This window comes from Malus domestica, chromosome 13, assembly GCF_042453785.1.
Source record: "Malus domestica chromosome 13, GDT2T_hap1".
Lineage (NCBI taxonomy): Eukaryota > Viridiplantae > Streptophyta > Magnoliopsida > Rosales > Rosaceae > Malus > Malus domestica.
The window spans coordinates 22,624,364-22,646,535 of record NC_091673.1 but is presented as its reverse complement, the minus strand read 5'-3'; the positions used below and the strand labels follow the sequence as shown (position 1 = coordinate 22,646,535).

The following is a 22,172-nucleotide window of genomic DNA, read 5'->3' as shown; positions in this document are numbered from 1 at the left end:
AGGAATGTGATTGTGTAAATCCTAGTATATCTTTGAATAACTCTTATATTCCTATTAGGAGTTGATTGCCTATTAAAAATTGTAATTCTAAAGGGAAAGGTTTTTACCTATCTTACTACTATAAATAAAGGCACAATGGAGTATAATAGAACACACTCACAATTATACATCTCTCTCATTCTCTCTACCTATTGCCGCACCCCTCTCTTTATAGCTTCCATAGTTGTTCAGTAAATTATGTCTGCAACAAAGACCTCAATTTTTTAAAATTCACGCAAATCCAAAAGTTCCTATCTTTTGTGGATTCTAATTTACCATGAATTTTATAATTGTTATCAAAAGCATCCCAAAACAATCACGGTGTTTTTGTCGGCCATGAATCCAAATTGTTTAAAATTCCCAACTGCCACATGCCTCCTTCAAGCTCCTTCAAAACGTCGCAGTCACTCGGTGAGAAGTTCCTTCAAAACGTCGCAGTCACTCGGTGAGTAGGAGAGAGAGAGAGAGCGAGAGAGAGAGAATGAGAGACTTGTTTGTTTGTGTTAATTGAATTGGACGCACCATGCAATTCTTCTCTACTTTCGGCTGAGAAAGTCGCAATCTGGTAAGCTCTAGCTTTCTTTTTTGGATCTCAAATATCCCAAAAAAGCAAACGACTTTCCGAATTATTGCTGCATTTCTCTTAGTTTTTTCCGTTTCTGGCATTTGGGTTTTTATATTTTCCCGGGAACCAAACAGAAAATGTGGAAGCTGAAGATTGCGGAGGGAGGGAGTCCGTGGCTGCGTACACTCAACAACAATGTGGGCAGGCAAGTCTGGGAGTTCGATCCCAAGCTCGGTACCCCCGAAGAGCTCCTCGAGATCGAGAGAGCTCGCGAGAACTACCATAATAATCGGTTCGTTAAGAAGCACAGCTCCGATTTGCTCATGCGCATTCAGGTCATTCTTTACTTCTGAATGTTTTTCTTCAATTGATTGCGTTGTTGGTTTGATGAAAACGAAAGCTCTGCTGCCTGTTTTGAGATCGATTACTTCGGTTTTACGCTATTTGGTTTCGGTTTATGGATCTAGTATTTTGTTGAAGACTTGATTGTGAATGTATGGATTTTATATTGTTTGTTGTGATATTACCTGTTAGGGAGTTAGAGTTGAAGTTGACTGGTGGTTATAGGGTTAATAAGGGATTGCGTGGTGGACTGAATTGTGAGACTGGTGGAGAAAAGGAAGTCCTTGAGGTTATTTTTTTTGTTTTTGAAGTTGGTGGGGTTGGAAAGCTAATTGGTAGCGGGTTTGTTTGTGTCACACGGTATTTTTGTTTTGATGAGATACGTAATAACAGACTAACAGTATCGTGGTCGCGGCGAAGACTCTGAGACTTTGAGTCTTCCAGAAGAGTTCCTAAAGTGGTTGTCTTGTCTTCCTTTGGATGAGTTTTCTAAACTAAGTGGGGATTTGTCTTTATTAATAATCTTTGATAATCTAATTGCTTCATAAAATGTCAGTCTTAGAATCAACGATATTAAAATTGAGGATAAACAATTATGATAATGTTTGTTTAATCATATGTGATTTGCATTTTCTACAGATGGTTTTTGACCTGCTCTCTACTGTTCCCATCTTAATTGTTATTTGTATGCTGCTGACTCCTTTAGCAATTATTTTGTTTATGAAATATTTATCAATATCGAATTAGTCTAGGAAAGAGGTCGCACTTGGTGCGATGGCAAGTGCCTTCGCCCATGAGCGGTAGGTCTCGGGTTCGAGACTTGGGAGCAGCCTCTCCATAAATGGGGGTAAGGCTAGCCGACATTCACCTCTCCCAGACCCTGCGTAAAGCGGGAGCCTTGTGCACTGGGTACGACCTTTTTATCGAATTAGTCTAGGACAAGCCCTGCATTCCACATCAATTTAGTGCCATTTCGTTTGTAGTTTCATTGAAAAAGAGTTCTGAACTACTTTTGAGTTTTGAGCTAGGCTCTTCTGGAATTCAAAACTACCAACGTGAACTCTGAACAAGTGCAAGCCAGTGTGCAACTAGAAGTGGTCAACTCTAAAACTAGCATGTGTTGTCCATTCTGAAATCGGTTATACTGTAAAGTTTGCATCGCTAAATTAAGCTAATATAGCAGTAAGCAAGCACCCTGCACAATATCAGGTTATCTACTCGTAGTCAATGATAAATCTTGTAAACCATTTACCTTTCTTCTTTTTTATTTTTAAATGTGAAGGGCTAGTATGTAAGGGCCCCTTTTGCAGATAGCACTTCTGCCCATAAGTGCTTTTGGAGAATGTACTTTTAAATATTTTTCACCACACGTTACCGCAAGTACTTCTGGTTATCTAGAAGCATTGCCTAAACTCTAATGATTTTCGTTAAATAGAAGCATAATGATTTTCATTAAATAGGTGGAATAATTTAACCTTCTCTTTTATCCTAGAGGTAAATTGTTTCTTTTTGTTTAATATACTTCTATTAGTGATATTGTTATGAGTCTTATGACTTGGGTTCTAAGGTTAGTGAAAACGCAATCATAAGCCTTCACCTTTGCATTTCCATTCAGAACATTTTAGTGTTCTGCCTTGGGTTTAAATTTTTTTATCTTTTGTGGGTTGCATCGAGAGAATTGTTAAGAACAGTAGGAGACTCCTCTACACAGATTTCCCTTTGATATCTTGTCCAATATTATTCGAATAATTATGCTTTTAAGTTTTCTGATATAAAATAGGTTCAGAGATCTCCCATATAAAGATAGAATCTAAAATTTCCTACCCTTCCATGCTTAGAATACTGGTCAAGATTTATGACTGGCTACTTAACTCATCCAGAAAATGAAGCTGCCTCCTTGATTACTTTTCTGTTACAATCTCTCAACTGGAAAAGTTCAGATCATCACAGACTATCATCTTTTTTGAGATAAAAAAAAAACATGTGAGAGTATTGTTGAATATATTGGTTGCTCTACATGTTAGTCAGATTGTGAGTTGGTTTAAGCTTCATGGGAGACTGTTCATATGATATATTATTTTTTGTTTTTGCTCTGCTCTGTGGGGAAAGGGGAATGAGATTGTGAATGTTCAAACATTTATCTATATTAATTTATTTTTATATAATCTCACTGACTATAACTATTTATCTTTCGTCACCAAATTGTAGTTTTCCAAGGAGAACCCAGTTCCTGCTGTTTTACCCCAGGTCAAAGTAAAAGACACAGAAGATGTGACTGAGAAGACAGTGACAAATACATTAAAAAGGGGTATAAGTTACCATTCAACACTTCAAGCCCATGATGGACATTGGCCTGGGGACTATGGAGGTCCTATGTTTCTACTCCCGGGCCTGGTAAGTGCTGATGCTGCTAATGGGAAGTCTTAAGTTGTGAAAAATATTCCAGGTCATCCAAAAATGTAGTGGGTTGTATTTTTGATCAATTGTCTCAGCCTTCAGGAACATAGTACAGTGGAGGCAATAAAATCTTTGATTCTTACTCCATAAAAATAATCAGTGATTTCTGACACTTTTTTCCCATCAAATGATTAGGTAATTGCTTTGTCTATCACTGGGGCATTGAATGCAGTCTTATCAGATGAGCATAAGAAGGAGATCTGTCGATACCTCTACAATCATCAGGCAAGGATTCACTTTGGATTTAAATTTGTGACATATGCGCCTTTTCACTGGTGTACCTTCTCATTTGCTCAACTTTTGGTTGTTTATCAGAAGTCTCGTGTTCCAGCATTTCTGCACGAGGGATGAAAATTTGTTAATTTAGAGATGTTTAATTGCAGAATAAAGATGGTGGGTGGGGCTTGCACATTGAGGGCCCAAGTACTATGTTTGGCAGTGTCTTGACATATGTTACTTTAAGGTTGCTTGGTGAAGGAAATAAAGATGGACAAGGAGCCATGGAGAGTGGGCGTAGGTGGATTCTGGACCATGGTGGTGCTACTGCAATTACATCGTGGGGGAAAATGTGGTTATCAGTTCAGAACTTAACCTTCATCTTGTTGGTCTAACTGACCTTCACATCTTTTATTAGTTTGTGCTGGAAAGAATTCTTTGTATACACAATCTAGTGCATTCTTTAATCATTGTAGCATTGCTGGGTGGTAATAGGTACTTGGAGCATTTGAATGGTCTGGCAATAATCCCCTGCCCCCTGAGATATGGCTTCTTCCATATATGCTCCCAATTCATCCAGGTTCTTGCCTTTTATTCATTCTCTGCGGATGAGTGTTTTTCCTGTATGTATTTGTTTCTGTATTTGTGAAGAATAAGTATTTTTTCTTATCAGAGAGGGAAACAAAAGAATAGGCGTTTTCTGTATTTTCTCTAACATGTTACTGGCTGATAGAAAAATTACCTCATAACTTGTGATGCACAATCAACTATGGTAATCAACACAGCTTAGGTGGTCATATTAATTCAATAGCATACATTTGAACCTTCATTCTGAGGCTTTTTTTTCCTTCATCAGCATTAATTTTGAAAAGTTTGACCTCTGGTTGATTGTTTAAGTACCTTGCTAGTGATATTACATTCTTACTCTTACAATAAATAAAATATGCTGTATTCTGGTGGGCTTTCTTCCCTTCTCAAAATTTAGTTTATAATGAGATTTCAAATGCCATCATTCTCGACTAGTGTGGTTATCGTTTAGTTAAAATGAAGTTTCTGCTGTAAAAGTTCAAATAAATGTTTCTTGTGGCATGCATGAATAATTCTTTGATCGTCTAGTAGACACCACCAGAGGAATGATTGCATTTTACTCTGCAGGAAGGATGTGGTGTCACTGCCGCATGGTCTATTTGCCAATGTCATACCTATATGGGAAGAGGTTTGTTGGTCCAATCACACCAACAGTTTTGTCTTTGAGGAAAGAACTTTTTAATGTCCCCTATCATGAAATAGATTGGAATGAGGCACGCAACCAGTGTGCAAAGGTTGGTCAAACTAACTCTGTTCTCAAATCAGAGCTAACATCTGATGTGATACAAATTTGTCCAGTAATAATAATCTCCTTCTTTAACAGCTTGAAAGAAGGGTTGAATATAATAGCTTTATTATTGTTGTGTCTATCATTTTCATATTTCTACCTATTACTATATATCACTATGTTTTCTATTAAAATAAGGTTACATTATCGAGCAAAGTTCAGTTAATGTGTTCTAAACACCTTAGTGGATTACAGTCAGCAGTTGCAGATTGCATGTTTATATTGTTCTATCAATTGGGATAAAGTCAACTAACTGTCTGTACTTTCACATTGACTGTAATTTTTCTCACTAGAAAATTCATTTCTTTCTTTTCAGTAATAAAGGAATGTGTTCTAAAATACCTTAGTGGATTATAGTCAGCAGATTGCATACTTATGTTGTTCCACATACTGGAATACGGTCAACTATCTATCTATACATTCACATTGATCCGAATTTTTCTTAAGAAAATTCTTTTCTTTTTTTTTTTTTTTTTGCAGGAAGATTTGTACTATCCACACCCCCTTGTACAAGATATACTTTGGTCTTCTCTTCATATGGCTGTTGAACCAATCTTAATGCATTGGCCTGGGAAGAAGTTGAGAGAAAAGGCTCTTCGCACTGCAATTGAGCACATACATTATGAAGATGAGAATACTCGTTATATTTGCATTGGACCTGTGAATAAGGTATGTATCCAAGTGGTTTGGCACTACGTACACTGTTTAGGTTTCTGTCTGTTAAGGGGAGCAAATATAATCTTTTAGTGCTGCCACTTATACTACATTTAGGTTTCTGTCTGTTAAGGGGAGCAAATATAATCTTTTAGTGCTGCCACTTATACTACATTTGGAAGAGATGATGAAGAGTAGGAAGGAGGAAAATGATAGTAGACATGGGAAGAGGATAGGAAGAGAGATGGATATAAATGTATTCTCCTCTTGTTGGGTAGAAAGGAAGGAGAGATGAAGAATAGTTTATTTTAAAAGATTGCATATAGTCTTTTACTGGTCTCAGTTAACAATTTTGTCTAGATTTATACCAATTCCACCATGAACCCAGTGGTTTTAGTGGGTATGGAGGGGCTCTTCATCCACCCGATCGTCATTTTTACTCACCTATCTCTGTAGCAAGTTAAGGAACTCCTCTCATTCCGTCCCTTTATCCCACACACTATTCGTCCATGCCAAACTTGTATTAGTTATGATGATAATACTGTGATTAAAATTTTAAGTCGAGAATGGTTTATTAGTTAGGTTCTTAAAATGCTTTCACTGATTTTTAATCTATTTTGTCCTTTGTCTGGACTACTTTTTTAACTGCTTTTGAGTTATTCATTTTGGTCTTTTTATTAATGTTCACATTCCCCCCCCCCCCTCTTTTACACACACACACACATATATATATATATATGACTATATGTATTTGTCAATTACAATTTTTTGAGTTTCGAGGTTGATGCGGATTGCAGGTTTTAAATATGCTTTGCTGTTGGGCAGAAGATCCGAATTCAGAGGCTTTCAAGTTACATATTCCAAGAATCTATGATTACCTATGGATTGCTGAAGATGGCATGAAAATGCAGGTCTGTATACTATCATCATACCTTGAACTATTTTTAACAGTCCATATTTCTGGAATGTGTCCCATCCATTGACACTTTACAGCTGTTTAGCATGCTTATCCTAAAGCTTGCTACATAACTGCTGTTTCTAATTGTACTCAGTAGTCATCAATAATTTGATACTGGAAACAGAAATACGTGTGATGATCATGCGAAAAACAATTGCTAGGAAGTTGAACAAGTTTTTGAAGTTTTAATAGCCTCAAGTGTGAATTATTTTTGAACATTTAATAGCCTCAAAGTGTGACTTATTCAATTATCCAGATATTTGCTTTGAGTGCCTAGTGCTTGCAGCCTTACCCAGACAAAAAAATCTGCGATTTTTAATACCCTCTTCCTGCAAATAAACTCAATTATGCTGACTTTGTTTTACAGCACTTCTTGAGTCAGCATCTTTTTAACGAGTTTTCTGCCAAGTAACCTGATGTTATGAATTTACTGCAGGGGTATAATGGAAGCCAGGCTTGGGACACTTCTTTTTCTGTTCAAGCAATTATCGCAACCAACCTTATAGAAGAATTTGGTTCAACTCTAAGAAAGGGACATCAATACATAAAAGATTCACAGGTGGTGATCTTGTGCATCCGAGTTCATTTTTTATTCTTAATACTGTTACATTTAATGGGCCCCTCATATCCATGATTGACTGTTTATTTTCTCTCAAGGTTTTAGAAGATTGCCCCGGTGATCTTGACTATTGGTATCGCCACATTTCAAAGGGTGCTTGGCCTTTCTCAACTGCTGATCATGGATGGCCCATCTCAGACTGCACAGCTGAAGGATTGAAAGTGAGTGTTGGTCAGTTAAATGCACTGCATTTACTTATTCATTGTTCACTATTTCTATTTTTTTTTTTCTTTCAGGCTGTTCTATCATTATCAAAAATTCCATCTGAAATTGTTGGTGAACCACTAGATGCAAACCGGCTTTACGATGCTGTCAATGTCATACTCTCATTACAGGTTAGCCCAGACCATGATAGTCTGAACTCTGAAGTAGATAAGTGTACGAATTTTCTACCACCCAAGCCATCTCTAGAACTCCTTATAATGTTCTTAATGATGTCGTCAGAAGCGTGAAGTATGCTGCTTGCATGTGATTATGTATAAGATGATTACAATTCTTGAACAAGAAACTTTTCAAACTTCACAGTAGTCATTTTTTCAAAAGATTTTTTAGAATTTTTTGCTATTGCTGTTGTATTTCCATTTAGCTTTTATCATAAACTCCTCTCTTGAAGATCATCAACATTAACAACGGCAAAAGAAGGGTAATTTACATCAGTCCTCCCATAAGGTTACAAGATATCTGTTCTCAATCTATTAAGCTTTCTATCAGAGGCTCCACTCTGTTTCTATGCTAGGTTTATCCATCATTAGATTTAATATCTTATAAATGTATCAATAGTGTCAAGTTCATCGTCATCAGCAGAAGCAGCAGAATTTTGTACTACATATTTGAAATCAATATCCTACCTTGTACCAACCTGAAACCTTACCTATATTTTTCTATAGTTTCTAATGCCTATTGTCTCCAGACAAGTGGTGGTTTTTATATGGGCATGTACCCTTAATTACGAAAGTCTAGAGAGGGATGAAACCACAAACAAATTTGGTTTAAAATTCTGATGTGGACGGTTAGTTGCGATGATATAAGGATACAAACAAGAGAGTGTATGTTGCCATGTGCTATGTGTGACAAGAGTTCTATTCTCTTAGTTGGTCACCCACCCTTGGATTTGATATCAAAGGTTGAGATTAAAACATTAAAAGGGCATCCCTTTCTTCTCCACGTTGATATCAAATTCAAGGGCGAGTGAGCATGTATTTCTTTGTCACCTAGTGACCAGGAGAACATTTATGTGTGTGACAATGCCGTCTTTATTTGGACCTATTACATCAAAATGGGAAATGTTCTAATTGATCATGAAGCTCCTTTCTTCCCCCATATGCTGGTTTCATATAAATACTCTTCCCTGCAGCTTGCCCTATCTACATATTTCCTATGAATACTCATCGTTGCTTTTTTTCTGTAATAACTGATTTATGACCTGAAAGTTTTGTTTTAATCGCTGATAGCTATTTGTTATAATGTGATTGCAGAATAATGATGGTGGTTTTGCAACATATGAGCTCACAAGATCTTACAGTTGGTTGGAGGTAGCCTCATTTTAACGACTCTCCATTGTCATTCACTTTTCTTCATTTTATTTTGGTGGGTTCTGCTAAAATTTGTATAGCATGTGTCCAGTAATATAACTGCCATCTAATAACTCCTTCCGTAAGTGTTTGAATCTGTATTGCGACTGAAAGGAGTTTCATTACTCTGCCTATGCAGTTGTGCTTATTTCCATATTTACATAATTTAGAAAGATAAGGAAAACTTATTTTTCTTCATTTTGTGGGTGCATATTATCAAACCCCTTACACAGGTTCTGTTTTTTGTAAACTAATGATAGTGAAAACCACTCCATTAATAATCGAAAATGTACAAGAAAAATTTACAATCTATGTGGTTCATGCTCTTGTCATTGGTAATCTCAACCCGCTTTTCCTGCAACAACCCCGTGGTTGACATCTTATCTTAGCACTTTATCACCAATCTTTGCCAGGGGAGTCCCATCTTCTCTATTAAATAATACTTGAAACTTGGAGAAGTCACTATTGCATGTCAGGACTCATTGCATGATATAAATAAGAATCCTTTGCTTTCACTGTTACCTCGTGAGATCACAGAGACCTTTGCTTTCACTGTTACCTCGTGAGATCACAGAGACCTAATCTATTTTACTGTTTCATTTATTTGCCAGTTGATCAACCCTGCTGAAACCTTTGGTGACATTGTAATTGATTATCCGTAAGATACCACCACCTTGAACTGCATCAGTTCTATCTTTTCTTTTCTACTTCCATTTTTCTTTCTCTAGAAATTAAGTACTTACTACATGTCTCTGTAGTTATGTTGAATGCACCTCAGCTTCTATTCAAGCTCTGGAATCATTTAAGAAATTATATCCTTGTCATCGGCGAGAAGAAATAGAACACTGTATCAAAAGAGCTGTTGAGTTTATTGAAAAGATACAAGCATCTGATGGTTCATGGTTAGCCCCATGTTTCTTACTTTATAAGCTATTTCTAGCTGCTTTCTCCTTCTCTGATCTATCAGTTCCAAGATCTTGCTCAATCAATGTGAACGCTTTTTATGTTACTATAATTGCTGAACAGGTATGGTTCGTGGGGGGTTTGCTTCACTTATGGTACATGGTTTGGGGTAAAAGGGTTGGTGGCTGCTGGAAGGAACTACAACAATAGTTCTAGCATTCGGAAAGCTTGTGATTTTCTGCTATCAAAACAACTTACTTCTGGTGGGTGGTCAGAGAGTTATCTATCATGTCAAAACAAGGCAAGGTCCATTGATTTTACATCATTCTTTTTTCTCAAAAATATTTTCTATAAATTATTAAGTTCATCAATTCTCAATTATAAACTCTGTTGTATTCCTCATTTTAGCTCTTAATCCCTTTAAATTGAAAATTTTAATTAATTAATGTTAGGTAGTTATTTTGTTTGGTGTGCTTCTTGTATTGTATATTTATAAAGCTGGAAAACAGGTAAAAATGGGAATTCGTTAACCTTTCCTGGTCAATACACTAGGTTTTTCTTCTATTGGTTCTTTTAATGGTTTGCACTGAGCTAAGCGTGTCAATCCTATCTTATCTCTTGTAAGCTTTAACCACCTGCAGTTGCATGGGGATATGACCTTGACTGTACTCAGATAACATATATCTTTACTCCAGTAATTTGATATTTTCCATACTTTGGCCAAAATTTAATTGATGTGGCCAAATATTGTCTTGTTGCTAGTTATTTCTGATACAAGCAAGAAAATAAAATGCGTTTGTAGTGTGTCTATCGTTATATGCTGAATCTAAATGATGCTTTTGTTTCCCTCATCATCAATGTATGGTTATGTAGCCATGAAAACAGTTATAGTCTTGGGTGCTTTGCCTTTTCTTTTGGTAAAACTCTCACAATGATTTGAAAGAGAACAGGTTAGCAAGGTTGAGAATATTTCTAACATTTGTTTTCGAAAATGCACCATCCTTTTACATTTATTCATAATGTTAACTTACATATTGTTGCATTTGCCAACAAAGAGACTCTTGTAACCTTGATAGTAATGGGACGTGTCTTGTCTGAGGTGACAATATTGAATTGGTTGAAGGTATAATTTTGGTAGGTTTTTTGTGATTCATGTCATCAATTGTTCTTATTGCTTTTTCTTTACAGGTGTACACAAATCTTGAGGGTGATAGGTCTCACGTGGTCAATACTGGATGGGCCATGTTGGCTCTTATTGATGGTGGCCAGGTATGCATATAGTTTAACCAAATACTTTCATGTACATTGGTAGGTTGTTATTCAACTTATTCTGGTGCTGCAACTTTTGATTTAAGGTGTTTATTCTTTTTGATGAGAACAAATAGTTTCGTTAGAATGAACTAACATCAATACCACTGAAATGGATCAGCAGTCCGTCAAATACACAAACAAAGCCTCTACTTCCCAACTCACAGTATAATACCAGCATTTCATCAGACAACATAAGCCACTTCAGTGCTGAGTTCTAACAACTAAGGACAATACATCCATGCTTTAATGATCCCTGTTAAGAAAAGAAATGAAGTCTCTCTAAACGAGTAATTTCATAGACACTGAATCCCAGAACACACACAAAATCTGGCCCTATCCCTGGAAATCCCAATCCTCTACATTTTTCAGTAATATTTCTACTAGTTCTCTCCAACCAAACAATTCTAAAACTGCCAACAATCAACTCCAAAAGACTTGCTCCCCATTTTTGTCTTTCCAGATGTTGATTGCTTTCCTTGTTGTTATTCATCGTGTGTGCACTTTTCTTGTTGTGGTGTTTTACTTGTTGGAACAGGCTGAGAGAGACCCTACACCGTTGCACCGTGCGGCTAGATTTTTGATAAATTCTCAAATGGAGAATGGAGATTTTCCTCAAGAGGTACTTCATTGTTTGTTAGTACTATTTAAGATGCATAACCTCCATAAACGTGCTCTAAGCCTCTACCATTTTGCATTTTCTTGTCATTTCGGATTTCTAGTGAGAGTAAATTGTAGCTATGGTCCTTTAACTTTAACTCAATTGGAGCAATGGTCCCTTAACTAAAAATTCATTACCATTGGTCCCTCAACTCATCAAAACGTGCAACTATGGTCCCTCAACTAAAAATTCATTACCATTGGTCCCTCAACTTTAATTCAACTGGAGAAATGATCCCTTAACTTTAACCTAATTGTAGCAATGGTCATTTCAATATAATTCGTTTTGACAAAATTTGACATAGTTGACGAAAAAGACCATAATTACACACTTTGATGAGTTGAGGGAGCCTAATTATATAAATAGTTATTCCAACATAACTTATTTTGACAAAATTTTGACGAAATTGATGAAAAGGATTATAGCTACACATTTTGATAAGTTGAGGGACCAATGGTAATGAATTTTTAGTTGAGGGACCATTGCTCCAATTTGATTAAAGTTGAGGGACCATTGCTACAATTTACTCTTCTAGTGAATACTGTATCCAACAATAAGATTTTCACATGTTAGGATATGAACAAATGATATTGGGTAAATTACCAAGTTTGTGTTTAATTGCAACCTCATACGACATCTTTAAAACATTTCAATGTCATACATTTACTTATTATATCATTTCAATGTCATACAACCTCCTGCTTTAAAATACTAAATTTAGGGTGAAAGCAAAGAAAGTAGCGAGGGATTAGTGTACCGTACAGGGGTACCTGCAGTCTTAGTTTAAACCATGTCAAGGCAGAATGTGCAATGCAACTTAAGCCTTAGACAGTAATAACCTTTTTTTACACAGAAATGAGACGGATGTATGACATTGAAATGAAAAAATAAGTGTATGAGATTAAAATATTTAAAAAAATATTGTATGAGGTTGCAATTGAATACAAACCTGATGGTACAAAATGTACATCTTATTGATTCCTCGCAATTTGTATGCCAATGCTGCCAATACATTTAATCTTTCTTCCTTTAATATTTTCTTTTGCAGGAAATTATGGGTGTCTTCAACAGGAACTGTATGATCACGTATGCTGCATACCGGAACATATTCCCTATCTGGGCATTGGGAGAATACCGCTGTCGAGTGTTGCAGGCTTAGTGAGCTAACTTTGCCACTAATTTGTGTGACATTATGCCTGTGTTTCACATTTGGCTTGTCATCAGGGGTGTGCTGGGGACCTTTGTTTTTGTTGGTGAGCAAGCGGCTTTCGGTGTCGGCTGTTTGATGCTGCTAGGGTTTTCTTCGTTGCTTTTTATGTTTTGGGCTATTGGTTACTGCAGAGGTCCTTTTTTTTCCGTCTATGTATTAGTATTTGGGCCTACTCTTATGCAATATATTGTGTTGGTAATAAAGTAACTTTTTACCAAAAAAAAAAAACAGAAAACCAAATTGCATTAGTTTTGTTCGATTTGGTTTGGCCTATTTCGAAACCTCCACCAAATACATTTAAATTGCGTACATTCTTTTAGGATTAAGTACATAACACTGCTGAATCTTTTCTTTAGGAATAATTCCAAATTGGTTCCAATATGTTAAAACATTCAATAACTACCTGATGTTTTAAAAATTGGACATTTGTTCGCTCACCATGGTTAAGTGACCAACACGACAAGTATTCTTATTGATGCGGGTTTTCACTCTTCTTTAGAGCAACTTCACCCTTAGAGCCCTCCTCCCAGGCAATCCATTATTCAATCTACCCTGTGAACAGTAACTGCCCTAATGAACATTAACTGTCTTTTGCATCTCCATCGTTGTACTTGAATAGCCCTGGCAATAGGTAATAAAATATTATTATTTTTTTTTTACAAAATAATACTAAATAAATTTATTTGTAATTTCGGATAAGATATTTTAAATCGTTCTCGTTGCGCTATGTGTCATTTACCTAAAATGACTATTATTGGTCATAGATTTCGATAAGATTTTTATCCAATGTCATCGTGCCACGTGTCGTTATCTTTTTAGAATCTTTGAGAATAGATTTCGATTAGATTTTAAATCATTTTCGTTGCGCCACGTGTCATTATCCGAAAAGATAATTATTGGTGATGGATTTCGATAAGATTTTTATCCAATGTCGTCGTGTCACGTGTCGTTATCTTTTCAGAATCTTTTAGGATAGATTTCGATCAGATTTTTAACGAATGACGGCATGCCACGTGGCACTATCTACAACCTAATCATTTCAGAATCCTCCATATAATCCATCATCCATCCTTTTAAATCTCACAAATAAATATAATTAAAGTAGGTAACAAATAAATAATACAAACAAATAATTATAATTAAAGTAGGTAACAAATAAATAATACAAACAAATAATTACAATGTAAATTTAGGTACAGTACAAACAAATAAATAATATATTGTTACCTGATCCGTGTAATTTTTCTTACTTCGAAGATTACTACTAGCTTGTGCCAAGGCATCTCTCCAAATAATAAACGATCGGCTAAGTAATTTCCAACGACTAGAAATCGATTCTTTGGTTCTACTCCCACCCATTTTCTCAAGATAATTGGTATGAATAAGACTCCACATTTCTCGCAACTACATCTCATTACCCGTACGCGAATTATGAGTAACTTCAACCCGGCTAGTACACAATGCAACATCTTCAAGAGACGTCCAATTCGTACCTGCTTCAGTAGTCATTTTGTTGAAAAAAATTGGATTGAAACTTTGAGAGAAAGATAGGGATGTGATTGAAAGTAGTTGAGAACATATGAAATTGTGGTGTAAGATAGATGATAATGAGAATGTATTTATAGAAAAGTAGAAACATTTTTTTTTTAATTTTCAGATATTTTTTTCGGATTTTTTACAATTTTTAATTTTTTTTATTCAAATAATTAATCTTTGCCGTTGGATTTAAAAATAAATAAATTCTAATGCTCCAGATTATGCCACGTGCCACAACGGTAACTTTTCTTAATTTTAAAACTATTTTTTTTAATTTATAAAGTAGATTAATATCAACTGTTGATCTCAAATCGAATGGTTGATATTAAATCAGTTTTTTATTACCGTTTCAAATCGGACGGCTCATATTAAAGAACCATTGAGATCGAACGGACCGTGGGAAGCCACGTGGCTCCCCAACGGTCACTTGTTGAAACTGGCACGTGGGCCCCGTGCCCTGTAAAGCTGTCGGCTGACGCACCCCCACTCGCGAGTGAGGGGCACGCACCTAACACAAAAAAAATAAAAAAAGGATCGACGCCAAGCCTGGCGTCAGCCTGACGTCACACCCACCTCGAGTTGCAAGGCTGGCAATCCTCCATTGGCCTGGCCCTCGGGCTCCCACCTTCACTCAGGCTGCCCAACACTGGAGGCCTATCCACCGACCCTCGGGCCCTTTCCCTTCGCCTGTCCCCCGAGCAACCACCAAGGGTGGAGTTGCTCTTAGACAAAGATCCCTTTTTTTCCTCTTTTTTCGGATGGTAATATTTCTCAAAACATAGTGTGAGTCAAAGTCACGTTTGAATTCAAATTGAGATAATGATGCAAGTTATTCCGTTCTGAAATCAATATGTTTTTTTTTTTTTTGAACAAACAATATTATCTACATTAAGAGGGTGGGGAAGTGAGTTAAGCCTCACAATAGACTAGTAATAACGTGGTTCAAATTTACCCTTAGTAAAAATCAAACATAAGGCCTCTCACTTACAAGTAAAGTGAAATACCATTAGATCGTAATACTAAGTGGCAATTCTGAAATCAATATTTAATCATGGAGAAAATTTAGATTCAATTTTTGTTCACTTTGGGTTGAAATCATGGAGAAACTTAAATCAATGGTTCCACGTGTCTAAGGGCTCCACGTGTCTCTTTCAAACCCCAAGGCTCAAATCAATGGTCCAAAATACCCCATCATCCAATCCAAACGCTCCCTTTCTAAATTTGAAAAGCCAAACAGGAAGCGCGAAATTTGAAGCCAAACCCATCATCATCTCTCTCTCTCCAGATTTTCTCGAACTCCGTCCCTGAAACGCTCCCTGAGATTCCTTCTTTTGAGTATTTTACTAATTCCTTTTCTATAATTTATAATATTTTCAAATTTCGGTAATCTCAAAGCCATTCTTTCAAAATTTATCCTCTCTTTCTCTCTCTACATTTTTTGTTTGGGTGCCGAGAAAGCGCCGGAAAATAAGAGAAAATGGGAGCGGAGGAAGCTCTGATACTTTGCTCGGATGTAGCAACGCGAAAGCCTCCTAATCCGGCGAGTAATTCCACTGTGGAACCAACGGAGAATATGATCTGTACGTGCTTCGTTTCAAATTTCTAGGGTTCTAGAGTTTCCTATTTTATAAAATGAATAGACTTTCGTAAATGTCAGAAGATTATACTTTGGATTTCAGTTTGTGATGCTCAAAACACTAATTAAAAGATTGTGGATTTTTCTTTGAAGTGAATCTTTTTATTTATTTTGTATTTTTAGAGATTTAACTCAAGTTTTGGGTTAATTTTTGCATTTTATTATTGATTAAGTTGCTATTGAGTTCACCATGGTAGTATGATAATTCATGTTTGGTTTGTTTTCTACCTTGGCTTTACAGGAATCCAATAGTTTGAATTAGCAGCCCCAACATTGAAGGGAATTAATCTTGTGTAATTAGGAAATTGGGTCTTTTTTTTTGTTGCAATTCAAGATGAAAAGACACGCACTTGTTAAAGGGAGGGGACCTGCGAGGGTCACTGCGCAACAGGTGGTTTTCGAGCTAAAACACAAGGTAGTTATTGCAATGAACAAGCTTGCTGATCGGGATACTTACCAATTAGGCGTTGAGGAACTAGAGAAAATGGCTGAGTGCTTAACTCCAGATGGGTTTGCTCCATTTCTGTCTTGTATTTTGGATACAGATTCGGAACAAAAGAGTGCAGTTCGAAAGGAGTGTATTAGACTGATGGGTACATTAGTTAGATATCATGAGGGGCTTGTTGGAATGCATCTCGGCAAGATGGTTGCCAGCATTGTTAAGCGGCTCAGGGATCCAGACTCAGTTGTGAGGGATGCATGTGTGGAGACTGTTGGTGTTTTAGCATCAAAACTGAGTAATGATACAGGCGAGGGTGATGGGATCTTTGTTGTTTTAGTCAGGCCACTTTTTGAAGCTATGGGTGAACAAAACAGGCAAGTGCAGTCGGGTTCAGCGTTGTGCTTAGCCAGGGTCATTGACAATACTCGTGATCCTCCAGTTTCAATTCTGCAGCCCATGTTGAATCGAACAATAAAGTTGCTTAAAAACCCACATTTCATGGCAAAGCCTGCAATCATTGAATTGAACAGAAGCATTATCCAGGTGAATTTTCAAACTCAAACGTAAGTTTAGTAGTCATGATATTACAGGTTATGTATTATGGTTCTGCTATTAAAAGTTCTTTTTTCCAAATGCTGTATGAATTAAAGGATTTCTATTTGCACGTCCTTTGAATTAGTATTTGTTATATTCTGGAGAGGCCTTTTATGTTGAGTTTCAATTCAAGGTATGGCAATGAAAGAAATTTGAGACAAAAGTTATTATATATACACAGATTGATGTATATGCATCAATATGATTAGTTTGTGTACTTATTTTTGGTACAAAGTAATCTTCTTTCAGTCTCTGTTTGCAAAACATGCTATATGGTGTTTCCTCTCAAATCTGAATCATGGCATAGTGCGTTCTTCAATTAATCATTGAATGGGATTGGACAGCACCACTTGTCTAGTAACTTGCTCAACAACCTATTTTGATGCTACGTATGCTTGTGTTTATTTTGCTGCATTTTTTAATACCACTTGTGTTGTTTACTTCTTTGTAATTTGTGTGGTAGAATATCCTTGCTGTATGGGCTTAATTCGATACTCTATTCTAGGCAGGGGGTGCTCCAACACAAAATGTTCTCTCCGCTGCAATGACTAGCATAGAAGAATCTCTGAAGAGTAGTGACTGGACAACACGCAAAGCTGCTTGCATAGCACTAGGGGAAATAGCTTCAAGTGGTGGATCTTTCATGGGCTCTTTTAAGGCTTCCTGCATTCGTTCCCTTGAATCATGTCGCTTTGACAAGGTCAGTGTTAGTTAAAAATCTACACTTGGATAATCTTCTTTCAGGCAGATGGTTAAAACTAGATCCTCTTGGTGCTTCTTGTGTTGCAGGTGAAACCAGTTAGGGACACAGTCCTGCAGGCCCTACAGTGCTGGAAAAGTCTTCCAGGACCTGATACTTCTGAACCTTCAGAAGCTGGATCTTCAATAAAAGGTTTAATGACCGGTTCCTGTTCTTTAATATTTTTAAGATTTATTTTACTTGCTGGATTTTGCCTCAATGCTTATTTTTCCGCTGGATGCTCCCATAAAGATATAAATGCATAATTGTTTATACTTGTTTTCTGTTACTTTCTTGTGCTCTTTCTGGATAGTCTCAACTCTCAAAGTCTCAATTAAGCTGACAAGAACTGGAAACTGGTGCAGTTTCAATGGGTTACGGACATTTTGTGATGCATATCAAATCTGAGGATTACTAGGGTGTAGCTGTTCAGTTTTATTAGAAAGTAAAGTAGCATAGATAGCCTGCATTAATTAATAAAGATGTCATTCTTTTTCTTTTGTAGTTCTGCAGAATTTTAACTGTGCTATCCCTGTTACTTCTCATAATGCTTATACCAATTTTCTTCAGAAAATTTCTTTGGTGGTGACTACAGCGATATTACTAGTGCCAGTGAATCTGGACGGAAGGATCTCGCCCACAAGAAAGTTGTTACTGGCTTAACTAAGAGCAGAGCTCCGTTGTCTATTAGAAAAACATGTCCAAGTTATGGGGAAAGTCATCAACGTTCCAGTGAAGATGATTGGCATTTTGAAGTTGCAGTTCCAAAGACCCACAATGCTTGTTTGCCCGAATTTCAGAATGAAGAATCTGAGGGTAGCTCTATTACAAAGACTTTAGAAAGGACGAGTACAGATGTTACAAACACACAGGACAATGGATATGAATATGTGCCTATGGATGATAAACAAGAGTGTTCTTCTGGGTCAAATCTTGTCACTGATGACTTAGAGGGAAAGTTTGTGACTCATAGCAGTGACAAGGGTGGTTTGCAGAAGCCAGCGGGAAGAAATCAACAGTTTTCAGCTGAAGAGATTGGTGGTAGTGAGAAACAGATGTACTCTGAAAGGATACGCGACCGTAGAAGTCTGGATTCAACTATGACAGAATCTAGTTCCCATGCTCCACATGGGTGTTGTTTGCAAATGGTCAATGAAGTGGTTTGCATTAGAAAACAACTTGTGGAGATTGAAACCAAGCAGTCAAACTTAATGGATCTTTTACAGGTACATAAAGACATGCATGTATGTTAGTAGCTGCACCGATTGTGTAAAACTCCTAGAGAAAAACTCTGATATGCTGGTCATTTTGACACAATATTGCTCAGAAGTTAGAATATACGTATTTTCTTCTCTATATATTCTAAACCCTCTATTTTTCTTGGTTTAAACTTTGTTAACAGGTGTTTACATCGGGCATAATGGATAGCTTGTCTGTCTTACAAACAAGGGTGGTGGGTCTAGAGGATGTTGTGGACCGGTTAGCTCAGAACTTTGAACACAAGAGGGACCATTCAAATTTAGCAACCTCCAAACTCATGAAACAGAGCCAAACTTTGCATTCTCCAAGGCTCTCCACAAGCACTCCAAGGCCTTCTATAGATATAACCAGCCGACAGCCTTCAATGTTGTCCGTGAAACATTCTGATACTTGGGTGGAAAACACAACTGGCAGGAGCCGAACAAACAATTCTGTAAGACATGGTGCAGAGACATGGAGTAGCAATATGGGGAAGCTTACCAGGAATCCTACTGGGAAAGACATCAGGAAAATTCCTGGGCAGGGAACACAGAGGTTAAGTAATGGTCAAATAAGGACAGATGCTATGTTTTCTTCAGCTTCTAATGCCAAAGTTAGACAAAATGTTGTAGAAAGTAAGAATAACCTCTGGAAACAAGTGAAAGGTTTCCTATGTGAAGGGGACCTAGACTCTGCATATGTGGAAGCTCTTTGTTCGGGTGATGAAATTGTTCTGGTTGAGCTTCTTGATGGAACTGGTCCTGTTCTGGAATGTTTGTCGCCTAAAACTGCCAGGGATGTTCTCAGCACTTTAACTTCATATCTCCTAGAACAAAGGTTTATCAACACCGTAATTCCTTGGTTGCAGCAGGCAAGTGCTTTCATACATGATATATGCAACATAATTTTTACTTGGAAACTGACATGTGTTCCAAATTGAAATGTTAACGCTTAAGATGATTTTTCACTCGTTTAGATTGCTGACTTGAGCACCACGCATGGACCAAACTACCTTGGCCTGCCAGTGAAAGCAAAACATGAATTCTTGTCTTCCATTGAGGAAGCTGTGAATATGGAATTTTCCAATCCTTCAGAGAGAAGATCTGTCACTCAGTTAGCTGTGAAGTTGCACCATCTATGGGGTAATTTCATCTCAACACTTGAAATTTGAGTGCAGATTCTAAAAATGATCCGTCGACATGCCTTCGCTAACGATGATTTCCTACTTCTGCAGGCTAATGCTCATGATAATCGGATAACGAACCAAGGTTATGATGTTATGGAACTTGCAGATTCCAATTGGTAATTTGTTGTTTTAGAAATTTGAAGTGGTGTTTATACAATTTTAGCCAGACGAGGGTTGATAGTGCGGTCATTTAGAATCTTAGTCTGGATTAGAATTTCCTTTCCTGTAGTACGTAGTTTAATGTGCACATTGTTATCTCTGTCGTGTAATGAAAACCAAGAGTTTTTCTGTTGTCAGCGACTCAGCGGCGTTGAAGTTTCCATTTTAATACACATCAATTTATTTTTTTGATCTTGAAAAGCATAAAGGCGTAAAAGCAAATCTCACTTAGTGGGATATGACGATGTTGTTGTTGAAAAAAGCATAAAAGCGAGTCCACGGGTAATTGGGCAATATACAATTATTGCCTTGGTGAATATTAATTGTCTAAGTGCATATTCATCTCGCAAATCAATTGCTCGTGCAATTTGCATTTTTTTTTTAAATTTATAAAAAGATAATATTATGATTAATTCTAAATAGGATTTTTGACTAATTCTGTCAACATCACGTGTCATTATTCGAAATTACAATTTTTGTGAAAGAGTATGGTTGGGTATTTATAGGAAATGTTTAAAAAAAACATTTCCATTTTTTTGTATTTTTATAATTTTTAACATTATTTTCTAACCAAATTAATTTTTAACATAATTTTTAACCAATCCTATCACCACAGTGTCATTATTTGAAATTACATTTAAAAAAATTTCTCTATTTTTTTAGTTTAATTTATTTTTTAAAGAGTGAACGCTTTCGCTATTTTGGATCTATCTTACAAAATAATAGAGAATTAGATGGAGAACTTAACCATATATTACATGCTGAATGGATGCATCAGGTATGTTGTGTGACTGTTGTATGCCACTAAAACTTAAGGGAAAATTTTATAGGACGACAATAAGGCCATCAATGCTTTATGGCACGGAATGTTGGCCGATCAAACATCAATAGGTACACAAAATGAGTGTAGAGGAGATGAGAATGCTTCATTAGATTTGTGGACACTCGAGAAATGACATGATTAAGGTTTCAGTGATATCCGAGGTAAAGTAGAAGTAGCTAAAATTGAGATAAGATGAGAGAAAATAGATTAAGGTAGTTTGGACATGTGAAACGAAGACCTACGTGTACTCCAATTAAAAGATGCTGTTACGAGATAGAGTGCTTAAGGCTAAAGAGGTAGAGGAAAACCTAAGAAGACTTTGAAAGACTTTGAAAGACTCTAAGAAAAAACTTCGAGTAATTGGATCTAACGGAAGACTTGGCACAAAATCGAGCGTAATGGCGTTTTAGGAATCATACAGCCGATCCCACTTAGTGAAGTAAGGCTTTGTTGTTTTTGTGTGTAGAAATTTTTTCCAACCAAATTAATATGACTGTTAGATTATTTCAATTAAGTGTATCAGATTGTGCCACATGGGCACACTGGTCACTTTCCTTTTCTTTCATTTTTTGAAAATTTTCAATTTGTTTTACCCGAAAAAAGGCCTAATTAATAAGGAAAACTAATGAAAAGGGCTTGAAAACTTTGGGTTTTAATGATAAGAACAAAATAAAGGGTAGAGTGAATAGTACCAGGTTTGACTTTTTAGTGTAAAAATTTGGTTTTTTGTTAAAGTAAATAGTACCGTGGGCTTTTCGTTAAAACTCCCCTACTTAATAAGGACCGTTGGAGATCCACAGGCCCAGATTTCACTACGTGTTGACAGCCTACATCGCAGTCTCCACGACGCTTTTTTGTCTCTTGACATACCACCCCGCCGGCGTGTATTGCACAGGCTTGGCACAAGAAAAATAAAAGCGTAGCTGACATCATGCTGACG

The 22,172-nt window shown here is 36.6% G+C and overlaps 2 protein-coding genes across 4 annotated transcripts; both read left to right on the top strand.

The window, feature by feature from the left end:
- Positions 1-219: 219 nt before the first annotated feature.
- On the top strand, positions 220-13,113 carry LOC103453651 (cycloartenol synthase 2). 3 transcript variants are annotated; one of them, XM_008393208.4, is made up of 19 exons: positions 220-604; positions 739-939; positions 3,155-3,340; positions 3,539-3,628; positions 3,787-3,981; positions 4,115-4,199; positions 4,775-4,941; positions 5,475-5,663; positions 6,446-6,559; positions 7,043-7,165; positions 7,264-7,386; positions 7,462-7,560; positions 8,701-8,757; positions 9,408-9,454; positions 9,555-9,698; positions 9,823-10,000; positions 10,888-10,968; positions 11,546-11,629; positions 12,717-13,113. In XM_008393208.4, exons 2-19 carry the CDS (start codon positions 742-744, stop codon positions 12,825-12,827), a joined length of 2,271 nt encoding a protein of 756 aa, XP_008391430.3. In that variant the 5' UTR covers positions 220-604; positions 739-741; the 3' UTR covers positions 12,828-13,113. The 3 variants fall into 3 exon arrangements, with proteins under 3 accessions (XP_008391430.3, XP_070666692.1, XP_070666691.1); XM_070810591.1 differs by having other exon boundaries at positions 9,823-10,005; XM_070810590.1 differs by lacking the exon at positions 220-604 and having other exon boundaries at positions 626-939.
- A 2,532-nt stretch (positions 13,114-15,645) lies between these two features.
- On the top strand, positions 15,646-20,548 carry LOC103424169 (TORTIFOLIA1-like protein 2). Its single transcript, XM_008362257.4, has 8 exons — positions 15,646-15,994; positions 16,292-17,035; positions 17,592-17,786; positions 17,876-17,978; positions 18,396-19,051; positions 19,228-19,935; positions 20,041-20,206; positions 20,299-20,548. The coding sequence occupies exons 2-8, from the start codon at positions 16,385-16,387 to the stop codon at positions 20,301-20,303; spliced, it is 2,484 nt and encodes an 827-aa protein (XP_008360479.3). The 5' UTR covers positions 15,646-15,994; positions 16,292-16,384; the 3' UTR covers positions 20,304-20,548.
- The last annotated feature ends 1,624 nt before the right edge of the window (positions 20,549-22,172 follow it).